This window comes from Arachis ipaensis, chromosome B5 (assembly GCF_059453495.1).
Source record: "Arachis ipaensis isolate K30076 ecotype BB chromosome B5, ASM5945349v1, whole genome shotgun sequence".
NCBI lineage: Eukaryota > Viridiplantae > Streptophyta > Magnoliopsida > Fabales > Fabaceae > Arachis > Arachis ipaensis.
In genome coordinates this window covers 80351861-80372723 of record NC_142440.1, presented here as the reverse complement: position 1 = coordinate 80372723, position 20863 = coordinate 80351861, and the positions used below count along the sequence as shown (strand labels likewise).

Here is a 20863-nt window from a genome sequence, read left to right as displayed (position 1 = left end):
TAGAAGCATATGACAACTCCAGGAGATACAAAGAAAAGATGAAGGTTGTCCATGACAAGCATATAAAAAAGAGAGAATTCAGACCAGGGGAGTTAGTTCTTCTTTATAACTCCAGACTGAGGCTTATGCCAGTTAAACTGAGATCAAGATGGGAAGGCCCCTACAGAGTAGAAAAGGCAGAGCCATACGGAGTTTTTCACCTGCGTCATCCTTCTAGCTCCAAATTCTTAAAGGTCAATGGACATCGCCTAAAGCTCTACCATGGAGAAAAGATTAAGGACCACAAAGAACTAGAGGTCTTCCTCTTGGAAGACCCACCAACAGTAGCAGAATGAGTCTGAAGAGCGTCCAACTTAAGGACGTAAAAGCAAAGTGCTAGGTGGGAGACAACCCACCATGGTATGATCGTTCCATTTCAGTCTTAGTTTTAGTTTGCTTTATTCTATTTTTGTTTTTGTTAATGACTCTTCTCATAATCTCTGCATATAGCTGCATATAGTCTGCATTCACATTTGCATTCGCATTCTACAAAAAAAAAAAAAAACACAGGCGACGCGTAAGCGTCGCTGACGCGTCCGCGTCATAGTTGTGTTCGGAAGAAGAGAGAATTGAAAAGAAAGTCACGTGAAAGCGTGGTTGGAGGCGTGCCTTAGGCACAAACATGCCCACGCGACCGCGTCACTGACGCGTCCGCGTCATTTTGAAGAATAGCCTCCCACGCGTTCGCGTCACCCATGCGAACGCATGCCCCTAAAAATCGACATAAAAGAGGTATATGGTAGTAAGTTATGATGGAGCTGGACTGGAATGATGCTGGAAGCACCAGCCCTATCACGCGACCGCGTGCCCCACGTGTCCGTGTCGTTTTCAAAATATGGCCATTCACGCGATTGCGTTACCCACGCGAATGCGTCACCTTAAATTTTGGCAAAAAGAGTTTGAGACAAAGAGTTGTGCGAACGCGAGGCTGCACTCGCGCCACTAGCACAAATCAAGTCACATGATCGCATGACCCACGCGTCCGCGTCGCTTGAAAAGCATCACACACCACGCAACCGCGTGACTCACGCGTCCGCGTCACATGCGGCGCATAGTTTATCCAGATCAGCCAAATATCATATCTTTTCTTCCCCAAATCCTAATTTTTCTTTTCTCTCCTTATTTCTTTCTTCTCTATTCTTCCCTCCTTATTCTTTTTCACTTTTTACTTTCTCCTCCCTTATTTTTCACTTTCATTATTTCTGTTCTTTCTTTCTTCCCTCTTTAATTTTTATTATTTTTATTAATGTTTTCTTTTCCTTTTTCTTTTTACTTTCATTATCTATATTTTCTTTTTCTTTTTTTTTCTTTTTATTCCTTTAATTGGTGTTAGAAATTTAATTAGGTGATTAGTTACTTCTATATTTTGTTTGTGAGTTATTGTGGAATTGTTTGACAATTAATATTACTTTTTAAAGGGTTGCTTGCATGTTCAATTTACTACTTTCAATTACATATTTACCATGCATGCTATGTGTTTGTGAAAAAGCCTGTATGGCATTGCACATTATTTTTAATTATTCTATTCTACTACTTTAATGCCTGTTTTTCACAAAACTCCTTTTATATTTTATTAATTAAATATAATTGTCAATACAAACAGGGTGTTAGTTTGAAAGGGTTGGTAATCTAACTTGGACATTGAATGCTTAATCTATGCTACTCATGCCTTTGACGGCATGCCAATAAACATCTTGCATCTAATTGCCATCACATGCACTTGCTATATTATCTTTGATGAACTTTTCACATGTAGTCTATACCATGTGTTAACGACATCCTTCTTTACCGTGCATTGATTATCACCCATAATATTCGCTCCCTTGTTCGAACCCTTAGCTTTACATATTACTTTCTTTTTCCTTTTTCAGGATGGCCACCAAGAAAGGTAAAGAAAAAGCTACTCCCAAACCACCAGCAAGGAGAGGAACAAAAAGAACATTAGTGGCAGAGCCATCTTCAACAGCGGTGAAACCCTCAACAAAACGAATCAAGAGGATCATCAAGGTCGATGAAAAAGAGAAAGCCTTTCTAGCAAAGGACACTGCACGGTTCACTAACCGCTACTATGAGCAGATGTTCCCCATCCTGGCTGAAAGGAATTATAATAATGAGTATCTTCTTATCCTCCCGACCAACATTATTGAATTTGTTGAACCATTGAGTGAAGACAATGAGGATTCCTACGGAGACAGCCACGGCAGGTTAATCTTTCATGGGTAGTCAAATTCTACTCCAATTTTCACATGCCAACCATGCAGTCTGTCTATGTCCGTCAGAAGCAAGTCCCTATAACAGAAGAAGCCAATTAGTGAGCTTTAGATCTTCCCCCTGCTCCAGAAGGATTGGATGCATTTCAAGAAGCCTCACTCAAGTCCCAGACATACCAATTTGACTGGGATGCTGTTCTCAGAGTTATCGCACAACCTGGCAGCATATGGATCTACGGATACCATCGTTCCCGACCTAAGGGAATCTTGGCTTCAGCACTCACCTTGGAGGCTCGAGTATGGGCACAGATCATGTCCCATTACGTCTTTCTGAGCACTCATGAGTCCTCCGTCACTGCGGACATGGCAATTTTACTCTGGTGTATCCTTACAGACCAGCACCTCAATTTACCAAGACACATTCGGCAAGCTATGGGACACGTACAAATCGCGGGCAACTTACCTTTCCCCGCCTTGGTTTCAGATCTAGTCTCAGCAGCCGGAGTCTCCTACAGAGCTGGGGACACTAAGGCCATGATTTCACGAGATGATCAATACGTCCCTAACGGGAAGTATATCAGACCTCTAGTAGCCACTATCAACCGGAGCACAGAACCTGCAGAAGATATCCCTTCTTCTTCCACATCACAAGCACCTTCAACAAACCAACTGCTCCATCAAATACTTGAGAGGCTAGACCGGCTTGACCGGAAAGGAAAGCAAAGAGAGCGTCGTAACAAGCACAAATTTACATACCTCAAGGAGCTACTTGTTGGTAACCACCCACCTAAAGAAGACCCAGACACCCCGGACTCCACTTCATTTACCAGCATAGGGAGCCATGACGATCCCGATGGTGGAGATGCTGCTACCAGCCCCCCTTTGTTCCTGACAGATGGCACCAAGGATAGTGCAAAGCTTTAAGTGTGGGGAGGTCGGTCAGTACCTGACTTCCGGAGGTAATTTCTTTTCCTTAAAACACCAATAAAATAGGATATTTAGTTAATTTTTCTTTTGTTTAGGATAAGATAAATTGCATAGTAATAGGTTAATTGCATGCATGTTCTACTTGATTGAAAAATAATAAGTTTCTTTTTAAGCCCCTATTATTTTTTTTTGGAAAATTTCACTAATTTAAATCAAACTTTTGTGTTAAAACTTGTTAGAAGTTGTAATTGGAACATAGTTAAAAAAAAGCTAAGAACACACGACCTGTGAGATTTTGAGCTTATTTATATGGTTACATTATTTAACCATAAATTTTTATTCTTGAGTGTTTGCTTCTCTATGATTGTAATCTTTATTTTGTCCCATCCTATATGTCCAATGTTTAATGTGTTATATGCATGCATATGATTGAGGCCATTAATTGTTTTAACTCACTTACCCTAAATAGCCTACCCTTCCATTTACCTTTGTCAGCCACTTTGAGCCTTTTAAATCCCATTTGTTCTGTATTTTACCACATTACTAGCCTTAAGTAGAAAAACAAATTAATTACCCCAAATTGAATCTTTGGTTAGCTTAAGATAGAAATTGTGTGTCAATTGAGTATGGGAAGATTGTGGGAACATGGGTTATTAAGGGAATGTGTCATGATAAAATAATGGGAATTTGGGTACCTACTCATGTGAAACTAGAAAAATTAAAAAATCCATGTGCATTGATAAGCTATGTTTATTTTCCTAGTTAAAAAAAAAAAAAATAATAATAATAATAATAATAATAATAATAATAATAATAATAATAATAATAATAATAATAATAATAATAATAATAATAATTAAGTAATTAAATAAGGGGACAAAATTATCCCAATGTTAAGTTAATGAAAAATCAATGCATATGTGATACAAGTTAAGAGAAAAAGTTAATACATGAGTATGGAATGTGAAAGTGGGGAATTACGGGTAGCTAGGCATGAATTTAAAGCATATAAGAGTATGTATGTTAGGTAAGATCTTAGGTTAGTCAAGGATTCAATTTATAGCTCACTTAGCCATATGCATACCCTTACCCTTACATTAGCCCCATTACAACCTTGAAAAGACCTCATGATGTTTGCATTGGTACATTAAATATTGTTGATTGGTTAGGTGAAGAACAAAATTTAGAAAGCATGATTAGAGAAGAATAGAGTGATTACCTTATACACTTGAGAGACTAGAGTGCATATACACCATCAGTGAGGGTTCAATGCTTAATTCTATGTTCCCTACTTTCATGAGTTGTCTTCTTATAATTTTACCTGTTTTTACTATATAATTTGAATTAGTGAAATCCAATTTATGTTTTTCTTGAAGAGCTTATTTACTTTTAACCAAGTAGACAAGAATCATATAGTTGCATTCATATATATAGGTTGCATTGCATTGCATGAGTCTTACATTTCTCTACTCATTCATTTTATCTCCTTAAGCTAAGCATGAGACATGCTAATGTTTAAGTGTGGGGAGGTTGATAAACCACTATTTTATGATTTATATTGTGTTTAATTGAGTGGTTTTTATCAAGTCATTACCTACTTATTCATATGAATTGCATGATTTTATAATTCCTTCCTAGTATTATTTATGGTTGAAAACTTGCTTCCTAGAAACTTTTAATTAGTACATTTTAACTCTTCTTTATACCATTTGATGCCTTGATCCGTGTGTTAAGTGTTTCAGGCTTCATAGGGCAGGAATGGCTCAGAGAATGGTAAGGAAGCTTGCAAAAATGGAAGGAATACAAGAAACTAAGGAGATGACCAGAGAACACTGACGCGAGCGCATAGCTCACACGAGCGTACGAAATGAAGAAATCGCAGCGATGCGAACGCGTGCCTGACACGTACGCGTGGATTGGAGTTTGCACGAATGACGCGAAGGCGTAGACGACGCGTACGCATGACAAGGAAAATCGCTAAATGACGCGAACGCATGGACGACGCGTATGCGTGACCTGCGCGATCTGCAGAAATAACAGAATACACTGGGGACGATTTTGGGCCACATTTTAACCCAGTTTTCGGCCCCGAAACACAAAATAAAACCAGGGAACATGTAGAGACTCAGGAGGCAATAAACACACATTCTGATACATTGATATTAGGATTACTTTTAGTTTTAGATCTAAATCTAGATTTGCCTTACATTCATAGTTTATGCTTTTGCTTTGGATTTTGGATGTTGAAGAGTCATCACCTCCGTTGAAGTTATGATGAGCAGATAATTTATACATTTTTTGGCATTGTTTTTAGGTAGTTTTTAGTATGTTTTAGTTAGTTTTTATTATATTTTTATTAGTTTTTAAATAAAAATCACATTTCTAGACTTTACTATGAGTTTGTGTATTTTTCTGGCTGAAATTGAGGGACCTGAGCAAAAATCTGATTCAGAGGCTGAAAAAGGACTGCAGATGCTGTTGGATTCTGACCTCCCTGCACGCGAAGTGGATTTTTTGGAGATACAGAAGCCCAATCGGCGCGCTCCTAATTGCGTTGGAAAATAGACATCCTGGGCTTTCCAGAAATATATAATACTCCATACTTTGCCCAAGATTTGATGGCCCAAACTGGCGTTCCAAGGCAGCATAAAAATTCTAGCGTCAAAACGTCAAAACTGGCACCCAAGCTGGCGTTTAACTCCAAGAAAAGTCTCTACATGTGAAAGCTTCAATGCTTAGCCCAAGAACACACCAAGTGGGCCCGGACCACAAAACCCCCATCCATCTCCTCTATTTTCTTCTTTTACTCTTTTCTTTCTTCTTTTTCTCGAGGACGAGCAAACCTTCTAAGTTTGGTGTGGTAAAAGCGTTGCTTTTTATTTTTCCATAACCATTTATGGCACCTAAGGCCAGAGAAACCTCTAGAAAGAGGAAAGGAAAGGCAAAAGCTTCCGCCTCTGAGTCATGGGAGATGGAAAGATTCATCTCAAAGATCCATCAAGACCACTTCTATGAAGTTGTGGCCAAGAAGAAGGTGATCCCCGAGGTCCCTTTCAAACTCAAAAAGGGTGAATATCCGGAGATCTGACATGAGATTCGAAGAAGAGGTTGGAAAGTTCTCACCAACCCCATTCAACAAGTCGGAATCTTAATGGTTCAAGAGTTTTATGCCAATGCATGGATCACCAAGAACCATGATCAAAGTGTGAACCCAGACCCAAAGAATTGGCTTACAATGGTCCGGGGGAAATGCTTAGATTTTAGTCCAGAAAATGTAAGGTTAGCATTCAACTTGCCCATGATGGAAGGAGATGCACGCCCCTACACTAGAAGAACTTTGATCAAAGGTTGGACCAAGTTCTCATAGAGATATGTGAAGAGGGCGCTCAATGGAAGAGAGATTCAAGAGGGAAGCCGGTTCAACTAAGAAGGCATGACCTCAAGCCCGTGGCTAGGGGATGGTTGGAGTTCATCCACCGCTCAATCATTCCTACTAGCAACCGGTCTAAAGTTACTATAGACCGGGCTATCATGATCCATAGCATCATGATTGGAAAGGAAGTAGAAGTTCATGAGGTTATATCCCTAGAACTCTACAAGGTGGCGGACAAGTCCTCTACTTTCGCAAGGTTAGCCTTCCCTCATCTCATTTGTCACCTCTGCAATTCAGCTGGAATTGACATAGAGGAAGACATACTCATTGATGAGGACAAGCCCATCACTAAGAAAAGGATGGAGCAAACAAGAGAGCCCACTCATGGACAAGAGCATGAGGAAATTCCTCATCATGAAATCCATGAGATTCCTCAAGGGATGCATTTTCCTCCACAAAACTATTGGGAGTAAATCAACACATCCCTAGGAGAATTAAGTTCCAACATGGGACAACTAAGGGTGGAGCACCAAGAGCATTCCATGCTCCTCCAAGAAATTAGAGAAGACCAAAGAGTCATGAGGGAGGAGCAACAAAGGCAAGGAAGAGACATTGAGGAGCTCAAGGACTCCATAAGATCTTCAAGAGGAAGAACAAGCCGCTATCACTAAGGTGGACCCGTTCTTTAATTTTCTTGTTCTTATTTTTCTGTTTTTCAAAAATTATGCTTTACGTTTTATTTATGTTTGTGTCTTATTACATGATCACTAGTGTCTAAGTGTCTATGCCTTAAAGCTATGAATGTCCTATGAATCCATCACCTTTCTTAAATAAAAAGAGTGTTTATTTGCAAAAAGAAAATGAAGTACATGAATTTTGAATTTTAAAATAGATTAATTATTTTGAAGTGGTGGTAATGCTTTTTGTTTTTTCTGAATGAATGCTTGAACAGTGCATATTTTTTAATTTGTTGTTCATGAATGTTAAAATTGTTGGCTCTTGAAAGAATGATGAAAAAAGGAGAAATGCTATTGATAATCTGAAAAATCATAAAATTGATTCTTGAAGCAAGAAAAAGCAGTGAAAAGCTTGCAGAAAAAAATATATGCGAAAAAAAAGAGGCAAAAAATAAAGAAAAAAAAGAAAAAAGAGAAAAAAAAAGCAAGCAGAAAAAGCCAATAGCCCTTTAAACCAAAAGGCAAGGGTAAAATAAAAAGGATCCAAGGCTTTGAGCATCAGTGGATAGGAGGGTCCACAGGAATAAAATCCTGGCCTAAGCGGCTAAACCAAGCTGTCCCTAACCATGTGCTTGTGGCGTGAAGGTGTCAAGTGAAAAGCTTGAAACTGAGCGGTTAAAGTCATGGTGCAAAACAATAAGAGTGTGTTTAAGAGCTCTGGACACCTCTAATTGGGGACTTTAGCAAAGCTGAGTCACAATCTGAAAAGGTTCACCCAGTTATGTGTCTGTGGCATTTATGTATCCGGTGGTAATACTGAAAAACAAAATGCTTAGGGTCACAGCCAAGACTTATAAAGTAACTGTCTTCAAGAATCAACATACTGAACTAGGAGAATCAATAACACTATCTAAATTCTGAGTTCCTATAGATGCCAATCATTCTAAACTTCAAAGGATAAATTGAGATGCCAAAACTGTTCAGAAGCAAAAAGCTAATAGCCCCGCTCATCTAATTAAGACTGATCTTCATAGATGTTTTTAGAATTCATTGTATATTCTCTTCTTTTTATCCTATTTGATTTTTAGTTGCTTGGGGACAAGCAACAATTTAAATTTGGTGTTGTGATGAGCGGATAATTTATACGCTTTTTGGCATTGTTTTTAGTATGTTTTAGTTAGTTTTTATTATATTTTTATTAGTTTTTAAATAAAAATCACATTTCTGGACTTTACTATGAGTTTGTGTGTTTTTCTGTGATTTCAGGTATTTTCTGGCTGAAATTGAGGGACCTAAGCAAAAATCTGATTCAGAGGCTGAAAAAGGACTGCAGATGCTGTTGGATTCTGACCTCCCTGCACTCGAAGTGGATTTTCTGGAGCTACAGAAGCCCAATCGCCCTGCTCTCAATTGAGTTAGAAAGTAGACATCCTGGGCTTTTTCGCAATATATAATAGTTCATACTTTTCCCGAGATTTGATGGCCCAAACCGGCGTTCCAAGTCAGCATAAAAATTCTGGCGTCAAAACGCCAGAACTGGCATAAAAGCTGGAGTTAACCGCCCAAACTAGCACCCAAGCTGGCGTTTAACTCCAAGAAAAGTCTCTACATGTGAAAGCTTCAATGCTCAGCCCAAGCACACACCAAGTGGGTCCGGAAATGGATTTCTGCATCATTTACTCATTTCTGTAAACCCTAGGCTACAAGTTCATAAATAGGACCTTTTGCTATTGTATTTTCATCTTGAGTTCATCTTTTAATAATCTTTTTTCATCTTTAATTCATCTTTTGATCTCTTGATCACGTTTTGGGGGGGGGGGGGCTGGCCATTCGGCTATGCCCGGACCTTCATCATTTATGTATTTTCAACGGTGGAGTTTTTACACACCATAGATTAAGGTGTGGAGCTCTGCTGTTCTTCATGAATTAATGGAAAGTACTATTGTTTTTTTATTCAACTCAAGCCTATTTCTTCTCTAAGATATTCATTCGCACACAAGAACATGATGGATGTGATGATTATGTGACACTCATCACTATTCTCACCTATGAACGTGTGCCTGACAACCACTTCCGTTCTACATGCAAACAAGCTTGAATGTGTATCTCTTGGATTTCTAATCTAAGATTAAAACCTTCTTGGTATAGGCTAGAATTATTGGTGGCCATTCTTGAGATCCGGAAAGTCTAAACCTTGTCTGTGGTATTCCGAGTAGGATCTGGGAAGGGATAACTGTGACGAGCTTCAAACTCGCGAGTGTTGGGCGTAGTGACAGACGCAAAAGGATCAATGGATCCTATTCTAACATGATCAAGAACCGACAGATGATTAGCCGTGCAGTCACAGCGCATTTGGACCATTTTCACTGAGAGGACGGGAGGTAGCCATTAACAACGGTGAAACCCAACATACAGCTTGCCATGGAAAGGAGTATGAATGATTGGATGAAGACAATAGGAAAGCAGAAGTTCAGGAGGAACAAAGCATCTTCATACGCTTATCTGAAATTCTCACCATTGAATTACATAAGTATCTCTATCTTATTTTATATTTTATTCATCTTTTAATTATCAATTCTCCATAACCATTTGAATCCGCTTGACTGTGATTTACAAGATGACCATAGCTTGCTTCAAGCCGACAATCTCCGTGGGATCGACCCTTACTCACGTAAGGTTTATTACTTGGACGACCCAGTGCACTTGCTGGTTAGTTGTGCGGAATTGTGAAAAAGAGTTGATATTACAATTGTGCGTACCAAGTTGTTGGCGCCATTGATAATCACAATTTCGTGCACCAAGTTACTACTTTAGTTTGTTTCCTTATTCCGTTACTCTTTTCAGTTATTCGTTAATCCTATTCAGATAATTATGTTGCATTTAGGATTTATTAATATATAGAGTTACTTTCACTTTTGAATTAATTTTAATTTTCTATTTTATTTTAATTAATTTATTATGTCTTCTTATATTTTTACGAGTATTATATCCATGTCAATGGAGTAGTTTTTCTACTTGACATGGGGGTTGATTAAGAGGAAACACTTGAGTTGGAAGGCTTAAGTGTCGATTAAATTGAACGTTGTTGGCTAGTTTTGTATTTACTAACGCTAGACCTTCCTAAGGGAGAGGACTAGGATCAGAGCTATCCAATGACATCTTGGATAGTTCAGACAGACCATCATAGAAGATTCCTATGATGCTCCATTCTGAAAGCATGTCAGAAGGGCACCTTCTGATCAATTACTTGTATCTCTCCCAAGCTTCATAGAGGGACTCACCATCCTTCTGTCTAAAGGTTTGGACTTCCACTCTAAGCTTACTCAATTTTTGAGGTGGAAAGAACTTTGCCAAGAAGGCATTGACTAGCTTTTCCCAAGAGTTCAGGTTTTCCTTAGGTTGTGAATCCAACCATGTTCTAGCTCTGTCTCTTACAGCAAAAGGAAAGAGCATAAGTCTGTAGACTTCAAGGTCAACCCCATTGGTCTTGACAGTGTCACAGATTTGCAGGAATTCAGCTAAGAACTGATGAGGATCTTCCAATGGAAGTCCACGAAACTTGCAATTCTGTTGCATTAGAGAAACCAATTGAGGCTTAAGCTCAAAGTTGCTTGCTCCAATGGTAGGGATTGAGATGCTTCTCCCATAGAAATCAGGAGTAGGTGCAGTAAAGTCACCAAGCACCTTCCTCGCATTGTTGTTGTTTTCGGCTGCCATGGTTTTTTCTTCCTTGAAAAGCTCTGTTAGGCCCTCTAAAGATAATTGTTCTTTAGCTTCTCTTAGCTTTCTCTTCAAGGTCCTTTCAGGTTCAGGATCAGCTTGAACAAGTATGCCTTTATCTTTGTTCCTGCTCATATGAAAGAGAAGAGAACAAGAAAGTATGGAATCCTCTATGTCACAGTATAGAGATTCCTTGAAGTGTCAGAAGAAAAGAAGAATAGAAGGAGAGGATAGAGATGAGAGAATTCGAACATACTAAAGAATTAGGGTTCGAATTGCATCTTGAGGAGGAGTGTTAGTCCCTTAAATAGAAGGATGTGAAAAGAGGGGAAGAATTTTTGAAAATAATTTACAAAAATTTTGAAATAATTAAAAAGAAATTTGAAATTTTGATTGAGATTTTCGAAAACTAAGATTGGGAAATAAATAAAAGTGATTTTTGAAAAAGATTTTGAAATTAGAAAAAGATATGATTGAAAAAAAATTAATTTTGAAAAAGATGTGATTGAAAAGATATGTTTGAAAAGATATGATTGAAAATCAATTTAGAAAAAGAAAATTTTTAAAATTAAAGTTGATTACTTGACTATCAAGAAATTAAAAGATATGATTTCAAAATTTAAAGTTTGATCCTTTCCTAATAGGCAAGTAACAACTTGAAAATTTTTGAAGTAAATCTTGAATTGAAGCAAGGATTTTTGAAAATAGTGAAAATAAATATAAAATGGAAAGAAAATGATTTTGAAAGAGATATGATTGAAAAGATATGATTTGAAAAAGATTTGAGTTTGAAAAATTATGAAAACTTGAAAAAAAATGTGAATTAAAAACAAAATCTTCCCTCTAGTGTCATCCTGGCGTTAAACGCCCAGAATGGTGCCCATTCTGGCGTTTAACGCCCAAAACTCTACCTTTTTGGTCGTTAAACGCCCAGCCAGGTGCCCTGGCTGGTGTTTAAACGCCAGTTTTCCTTCTTCACTGGGCGTTTTGAACGCCCAGCTTTTTCTGTTTGATTCCTCTGCTGAATGTTCTGAATCTTCAATTCTCTGTATTATTGACTTGAAAAGACATAGTTTTGAGAATTTTTTTGAATTTTTCAATGATGGGAATCAATAAAAATGCAACTAAGATCAATTAAACAATGCATGCAGGACACCAAACTTAAAAGTTTGTATACTAAGGACTATAACGATGTAAAAATGCATGTAAGAAACAACAAAACATACAAAACAAGAGAATTTGAAGATCAGAGCAATGAAATCATCAAGAACAACTTGAAGATCAATGTAGAACATAATGCATAAAATTTTGAAAATTAGAATTGATAAAGACATGCAATTGACACCAAACTTAAAAATTGATACTAGACTCAAACAAGAAACATAAAATATTTTTGGTTTTTATGGTTTTATAAATTTTTTTGTGATTTTTGAAACTTATATGGAAAAGAAAATAAAGGGATTCAAAACTTTCAATAAGAATTCCAGGAATCATGCAATGTTAGTCTAAAGCTTCAGTCTAAAAAGATTAGACATGTTTGGCCAAGCTTCAGCAGGACATTACATTCAGTAGCTAAATTGATGAGAATCAATCAGCTTTTGTGATGATAAGAACATCACCTTGAAACTCTAGAATTCATTCTAAAAAATTCTGAAAAGTACCTAATCTAAGCAACAAGATGAACCGTCAGTTGTCCAAACTCGAATAATCCCCGGCAACGGCGCCATATACTTGGTGTTGTTGCCGGACTAAACTTGGCACTGTTGTTGCAGGAAACAAATGCGAAATTGTTGTTCGTTCATTCGTTCCTTCCCCGACAACGGCGCCAAAAACTTGGTGTTGTTCCCGGAAACAAATGCAAAATTATTGTTCGTTCATTCGTTCCTTCCCAGATCCTACTCGGAATACCACAGACAAGGTTTAGACTTTCTGGATCTCAGAAATGGCCGCCAATAATTCTAGCCTATACCACGAAGGTTCCAATCTTAGATTAGAAACCCAAGAGATACGCATTCAAGCCATTGCTAGTAGAACAGAGGTGGTTGTCAGGCACATGTTCATAGGTGAGAATGATGATGAGTGTCACGGATCATCACATTCATCAAGTTGAAGAACGAATGAATATCTTGGAGAAGAAATAGACTTGAGTTGAATAGAAAAACAATAATACTTGTATTAATTCATGAAGAACAGCAGAGCTCCACACCTTAATCTATAGTGTGTAAAAACTCCACCATTGAAAATACAAAAGAACAAGGTCTAGGCATGGCCGAGAGGCCAGCCCCCAAACGTGAAAAGGTCTATCAAAGTATGAGTAAAAGATAGATGGTGTGAAAATACAATGGCAAAAGGTCCTATTTATAGAAAACTAGTAGCCTAGGGTTTATAGAAATCAGTAATTAATGCAGAAATCTTCTTCCGGGCCCACTTGGTGTGTGCTTGGGCTAAGCATTGAAGCTTCCATATGTAGAGACTTTTCTTGGAGTTAAGCATTGAAGCTTTTGTACTAGTTTGGGCGTTTAACTCCAGCTTTTGTGCCAATTTTGGAGTTAAACGCCAGAATTCTTGAGCTGACTCGGAACGCCTGTTTGGGCCATCAAAGCTCGGGCAAAGTATGGACTATTATATATTGATGGAAAGCCCAGGATGTCTACTTTCCAATGCAATTGAGAGTGTGCCAATTGGGCTTTTGTAGCTCCAGAAAATACACTTTGAGTGCAGGGAGGTCAGAATCCAACAGCATCTGCAGTCCTTTTTCAGCCTCTGAATCAGATTTTTGCTCAGGTCCCTCAATTTCAGCCAGAAAATACCTGAAATTACAGAAAAACACACAAACTCATAGTAAAGTCCAGAAGAGTGATTTTTATTTAAAAACTAATAAAAACATGATAAAAACTAACTAAAATATACTAAAAACATACTAAAAACAATGCCAAAAAGCGTATAAATTATCTGCTCATCAGGTATATTTATGGGTTTTTGAAATAAGGAACAAGTAATTTAAATGGCAAGAAAAATAAATTAATAATTAGAAAGAAAACTCTTGGCAAGGTATGAAAACTGGAAATCCCATCCTAGTTATCCTTGTCAGGTATGATGAGAATTGTTATTGCTCCCACTTAGTTAACCCTTACTAAATAAAGGAAAGTCAAGTGGACTAATTAACTTGATTCCTCAAGTCCTAGTCAACTCCTATGGAAAGACTAGCTTTAGAGGGATCTAAATCAATCAGCAGTTTCCAATTCTCAATCAACTGCTGAGTTTGATAACTCAAGTGTCACCAATTACTTAACCAAAGCCAAAAGGAAAAAAATCTAAATTATATTGAAAGCATCATAAATGGAATAAAACAATCATAAATCTGAAATACCTCAAATTATATTGAATCAAATTAAACATAAGAATTCATAAGCCAAATTGGCAACATCAAGTAATCAACTAAAGTAATAGAATAAAAGTAGAAGAGAAAATAAATTTAAAGGAATGTTGAACCTAGATTGAAGAAATAACCATAAAAATAAAAGAAATCCTAATTCTAAAACCTAAGAGAGAGGAGAGAACCTCTCTCTCTAAAACTACATCTAAAACCTAAAATTGTTAATTTTTGAATGTTGTATAAATTGTTGTTATGAATGAATGGATTCTCCCACTTTATAGCCTCTAATATGTGATTTCTGGGCCGAAAACTGGGTCAAAAACAGCCCAGAAATTGCCCCCAGCGATTTTTGGTACGTACAGGTCGCCGCAAAGTCACGCGGGAGCGTCATCCACGTGTTCGCGCGGATTGCATTTTTTCCAGGTCATGCGTCCGCGTGATTCAAGCGTGCATTTCTCCTATCTTCAGGAAGGTATTGAAAATTATATATTGTTGCGAAGCCCCGGATGTTAGCTTTCCAACGCAACTGGCATAGCGTCATTTGGACGTTTGTAGCTCAAGTTATGATCGATTTAGTACCAGGAGGTCAGGCTGGACAACTTTAGCAGTTCCTTCAGTTTCATGTATTCCTTCCACTTTTGCATGCTTCCTTTCCATCCTCTAAGTCATTCCTGCCCTATAATCTCTGAAAACACTTAACACACACATCAAGGCATCGAATGGTAATAAGAGAGGATTAAACATAGGAAATTTAAGACCAAAGTAACATGTTTTCAATCATAGCACAAAATCATGAAGGAAAATGTAAAATCATGCAAAATATATGAATAAGTGGGTGAAGACTTGATGAAATCATTCAATTAAACACAAGATAAACCATAAAATAGTGGTTTATCAGTTGGTTTTGAGAAAGGATTTCCAAAAGAATAGCATTGGCGCCAACGTTTGACTCAACGTTGGTGCACCAACATTTTTCCACCCATGCGTGCGCGTCCTCTACGCGTATGCATCAAAACAGAGTTTTGCGCGTATGCGTCGCTCACGCGTGGGTGTGTCTAGCCAAATTATGCATGCACACGTATGCGTGCGCGTCGATTGCAATTTTTCAAATCCAATTTTGGGCTGCTTGTCGCATACGTTGGAGGTAACGTTTGAGGTAGCGTTGGACCTCCAACGTTCGTTCATTCACGCTCACGCGTAATCCACGCGTACGCATGGATGGTGAATTGTGTCATTCTATGCGTGTGCGTAGCTCATGCGTATGTGTGTTTTGCATATCCACGCGTACGCGTCACCCAAAATTTTTCTGGCTCCAGCTTTTGAAAACCATCGAAGATGTTGGAGGTAACGTTGGACCTCCAACGTTCCCTCCAACGCCAGCACTATTAGTTTTGAAAAATTTTCCAAATCCACGTTTGAGGCAACGTTGGATCACCAACATTGCCCTCAATGTTGGCACCATTTTTTTCTTCCAAAAATGTTGCCTACAATGTTGGTGGATCAACGTTACCACCAACGTTGCATCTCCCTCCATACAACAAATATGGGCTTTAGCAACGCTAAATTTTGCAATGCCTTAAAACCGTTCTCTAAGATAGTTTTAGACAACGGTTTTTTGTAGTGTTATTGTTGAATTCAATTTTTCATTATTTAATAGCCACAAATTAAAACCGTTCTCTTAGACTATTTTAAAGAACGGTTTTATAACCGTAACTATGATTTGTTTTTAAGCAACGCTTTTTTATTGTTGTTTAAATAATTGTACAAAAGAAACGCATAAAAACCGTTGCCAAAATGCTACACTTTAAAACCGTTCTATTAGATGCTTTCAGACAACAGTTTTTATAGTGTTGCTGATGAAGTTCAATTTTTCATTACATTATAGCAACAAAATAAAATCCTTCTCTTTGACTATTTTAAAGAACGGTTTTATAACTATTACAACAATTGTTTATCAAATAATAATTTTTTAATATTATTTAAATAATTATACAAATTAAAAGATATATATAAAAATAATTATAGATAATCAGAAAAATTTAAACAATTTTTTCTATAAATACTAAATTTATAAAATACTCAAAAACTATTGCTATCAGTATATAACACATATTATTTTTAGAAAATATAAAATTAAAATAAATTTTAATAAATATTATATATTTTTGTTATAAATATATAATGTAACATCTTGCATTTTTGAAAATCTAAATATGAATAAATTGAGATTTTATCTTATTAAGTTTAAACTTTATAAATTTAGAAATTATTCTATTAGAAAATAATTAAAGAGATTCAAAGATAAATTTATTTTGAATAAATTAATATTCTTAAGTAATTTTATTATAATGGAATATTTTTTATATAATTTTAGTAATTGAAAAATAAAAAAGAATTATACAATTTAATTTAAGTAACTTTTATTATGAAAAAGTTATGACTTATTATTAATTTGAACTCCTTATTTTATAAACTAATCTATTAAGAATAATTAAATTAGTTTTATTAATACTTGGAGTTTAGTTAATTAATATTCTTGTGTAATTTTTATTAATTGGTTATTTCATATAATTTAAAATTAAAGTTCTGACGATGAAAAATGATGAAAAGTTATATTATTTAATTTAAATAATTAATATTTTAAGTTTAAAATTATATTTTATAAAATGTGATTAATATATTTATTTTATAAATTAAATTAAAAATAATTATTTTAATTCATTGATATATTGATGAATAAAATTTTATACATTTTAAAAATAATTTTTACAATATTAAATTTAAATTATAAATTATTATTTTATCTCAAATATTTTATAAAATAATTATATTATTCATATATTTTACCATAATTCTAAAATTATCAAATAAAACCCTAATTTAAAAAAATTCCTAAATTTGTTACCGTGAATCCCTAAACACATACAGAAAAACGAAACAGAAGATGAAACAGAAGGAAAGGGGGAAAGAAAGAAAAGGAAAAAAAGAGAAGGGGGAATCAGGGATGAAGAAGGGAAGGAGAGGGAGAAGAGCGCGCCGTTGTTATGCCCTGCCCGCCTGTCGCCGCCGTTCCGTGGAGCAGCCGCCATCGTCGCGTGAACCGGAGGGTGTGGAGACGGAGAAGAGTGCGCGCGAGAGAGGAGAAGTAGCCACCATCGTCGAAGACTCCATCACCGCCGCTGAAGGTCCTGACCGTCGAGCTCGTCGTCGACGTCGCACCTCCCATCACTGCCGCCACTGAGGAGCTCGAAGAGAGAGAAAGGGTTCGCGCAGAGAGAGAAACACGATGAGGGAGGAGGAGGTTGCCTCTGTTGCTGCCAAGCCGTCATTGGTGGGGCTGGGTTCGCCATCGCCGTTGAGCTGTGTGCCGCCGTTGGTGTCTGGATCGCCACTCTGTTTCTGCTACAACTCGCCACTGTCCTAGTGAGCTTTACCCTGCTAGTTACTTTGCTGTCGCCTAATATTGATTTTAATGTTGATTTGGTATAATGCTGTTCTGATGTTGATTTGGTAACTGGTTATTTGGAAATGCTGTTGTGATTTTATTTTGATTTTAAGATTGATTTAGTATGTAACTGGTTCTCTGGTAATGCTGCTCTAATTTTGTTTTGATTCCAATTGCCCTTATACTCAATTTCACCAAACTGGACATACACTTACCTTGAAGCAGCTTGGTTTGATCATTGGCAAAGGTCAGTTATTCATTATTATTAATAGCTTGACATTGTGGTTTAGTTCTTTTACTTTCATATTCATTGCATAGGACAATAATTTGTGCATTTTTTCCTTTGAATCTACCGCTGCTTGTGCAATCTGATGATGAGAAGTTTTTTTAATGGTCGAGTATATGGCTAAATTCTTGCATAGGACAATAATTGGTTTCCATGTTGTGTTTGTAATTGAAACATCCAAATTTAAATAAGTTTGTATCCTTGAAAGGCCACCGTGGAGGAAGCTTGTGCTACTCTTCAAAAGCTCCTTTCAGGTACAAGTTGCAACCTCAATTTGTTCTTTTCTTTTACTTTGTTTCCACATTCTAATTCCTTAAACGCTACACTTTCACTCCCTTTCAACCGAAAACCGCACTTCTCCATCACTTGCTCTGCCTCTTCTTCCGGTACCACAGTTTTTCCTTCTTCTCATTATGCTCTTCATTTTGTTCAATTTAGCTTCTTTTTCTTTTTTATTTTTCTTTCAGTTCATTTATTTTTTGAAGTGGTAATGTAGCTACTTTATTTGTGTGATAATAAAGGTGACATTGCTGGTTCCTAATAGCATTCAGTTTTAACAAATTTGTTGCTTTAGATAGTGGTGCAAATTGTTATAGGGTTCTAGGAGAGGGTAACTCAGGTATTTTTGTGTCTTTTTCATTTAAGCAAGAGAAATTCATGATTTTTGTGGTGATTTTGTCTTCAGATCCTCTGCTGGTGAAGGCTGCCAGAGGAGAACCTGTTAGTCGGCCATCAGCATGGATGATGCGCTAGGCGGGAAGGTACATGGCTGTTTACAGAAAGCTTGCAGAGAAATATCCATCCTTTCGAGAGAGATCGGAGACAACTGATCTCATAGTGGAAATTTCTTTGCAGCCTTGGAATGCCATTAGGCCTAATGGAGTGATCATTTTCTCTGACATCCTTACGCCTCTTCCTGCATTTGGGGTCGAATTCAACATTGAAGACGTAAGGGGTCCTGTTATTCAGTCCCCAATACGTTCTGAGGAGGGACTAAAGGCTCTGCATCCAATTGACCTGGAAAATCTCAGTTTTGTTGGAGATTCACTCAAGATACTACGCAAGGAGGTAAACCTAGTTGCATTACCACTTCTATATATCATGGCTATCCTTCAAAGGAGCCGTTTTCCTTACTTATTGCTTTTTACTTAGGTTGGTGGTGATGCTTCCGTTTTAGGTTTCGTGGGAGAACCTTGGACAATAGCAACATATATAGTGGAAGGGGGTACAACACCCACCTATACAACCATTAAGAGTATGTGCCATACAGCACCACATTTATTGCGGACTCTGCTCTCTCATTTGTCGCAAGCAATAGCAGATTATGTTGTTTTCCAAGTGGAGTCTGGGGCTCACTGCATACAAATATTTGATTCATGGGGTGGACAACTACCACCTGATATGTGGGAACGCTGGTCAAAGCCTTATATCAAAGAGGTAATATAAAAATAGTTCCAATTTTTTTCATGTTATTGAAATTGTGTTCTAATTTTTCAAACTGTTCTATTTGGGGTCCATGTCATAGCAAGCTTAAGTGTATGTATTTCAACTTTTGCTTATTTGTTTAGTTGAATCTTTGAACTAGACAAACCATGTGTCTCTTTCAAAGGTTTGCAATGATTACAGGTTTTGTTTTATGTAAATTATTGTTTTGTTCCAAGCTCTCATGATTGTCATTTGGTTGGTAAATAATAGGATGAGCTAAGAGCTTGTAATTTGTAAGCATCGAGTGGTAAATAAGCTCACTGGATGTTGATCTTGGTCTTCTGAATTTCGGAGAGAAAGTCCAAATCAGAGGCTACACCTTCAAACTTTTTTATTTAATTAAAACTATGTTGCTGTTAGTGCATCATCATAATTTATAAAACATAAAATATTTGCGAATTGAACGTTGGGCGCAAGATGCTATTGTTCCATATTTTTTCCTCTTTTGCCATGTACTGATTTCTAAACATCCAGATTGTAGATTTGGTCAAGAAAAGATGCCCTGAGACACCGATTGTTCTTTATATAAATGGAAATGGTGGCCTTCTTGAGCGTATGAAAGATACTGGAGTTGATGTTATTGGGCTGGACTGGACTGTGGATATGGCAGATCGAAGATCAGATTTAAGATTCTTTCTAGTTCTTTATGTGGAGCAGTTGCCATTGAAGCCAAGAGAGTCCACTCAAGCTGAGTTACCACACCAACTTTGTTGAAGAAAAATAAAAAAATTGCCACCCTTAGGTTATAGTATTATAGTATTTTGAAAAATGATGATGATATAAGTAAAAGTAGTTATGACCTAGATTAGTATTGTTATTTTACAATGATATATAATGTGATTGTGGATCTTGCAACAATTTTTGTAAGTCAAATTTGATGATAAATGTTCAATTAGTTTTCTTTCGTAATTTCATTCAAATATTTTAGGTTATTTATTAACGCTAAATTAAAAAAAAAAGTTGGAACTAATTTCATTTGAGAAAATTCTTGTAAATAAAGAATTATATTACAAAAAACCATTGTCAAAAGTAACAAAAGGCAATGATGTTAAAACCGTTGTCAAAGACAACTATAAAATGGCAATGGTATTAAAACTGTTGCCAAAAAACGACACTAGTGGCAACGCTTTAAAACCGTTGGCTTAGTGAATAATAAAACTACAACAGTTTAAAACCGTTGCCTATCTAGTTATGGTTTTAAACCGTTACCTCATGAAAGAGAACAGTTTTAAACCGTTGTCTATCTAGTAACGGTTTTAAACCGTTCTTTAAAAATTGTTGTCAAAACCGTTGTCTATACCAGTAACTTTGGCAACGGTTTTTTT

General features: G+C 36.7%; 1 protein-coding gene and 1 non-coding gene across 2 annotated transcripts; both read left to right on the top strand.

The window, feature by feature from the left end:
- Window positions 1-10439: 10439 nt before the first annotated feature.
- Window positions 10440-10547, top strand: LOC148564744 (small nucleolar RNA R71). The gene has a single exon (XR_015885365.1). It is a non-coding gene; the product is annotated as a small nucleolar RNA R71 (small nucleolar RNA).
- An 8190-nt stretch (window positions 10548-18737) lies between these two features.
- Window positions 18738-20252, top strand: LOC107643700 (uroporphyrinogen decarboxylase 1, chloroplastic-like). Its single transcript, XM_088488918.1, has 3 exons — window positions 18738-19121; window positions 19206-19490; window positions 20013-20252. The coding sequence occupies exons 1-3, from the start codon at window positions 18819-18821 to the stop codon at window positions 20250-20252; spliced, it is 828 nt and encodes a 275-aa protein (XP_088345044.1). The 5' UTR covers window positions 18738-18818.
- Window positions 20253-20863: the final 611 nt, after the last annotated feature.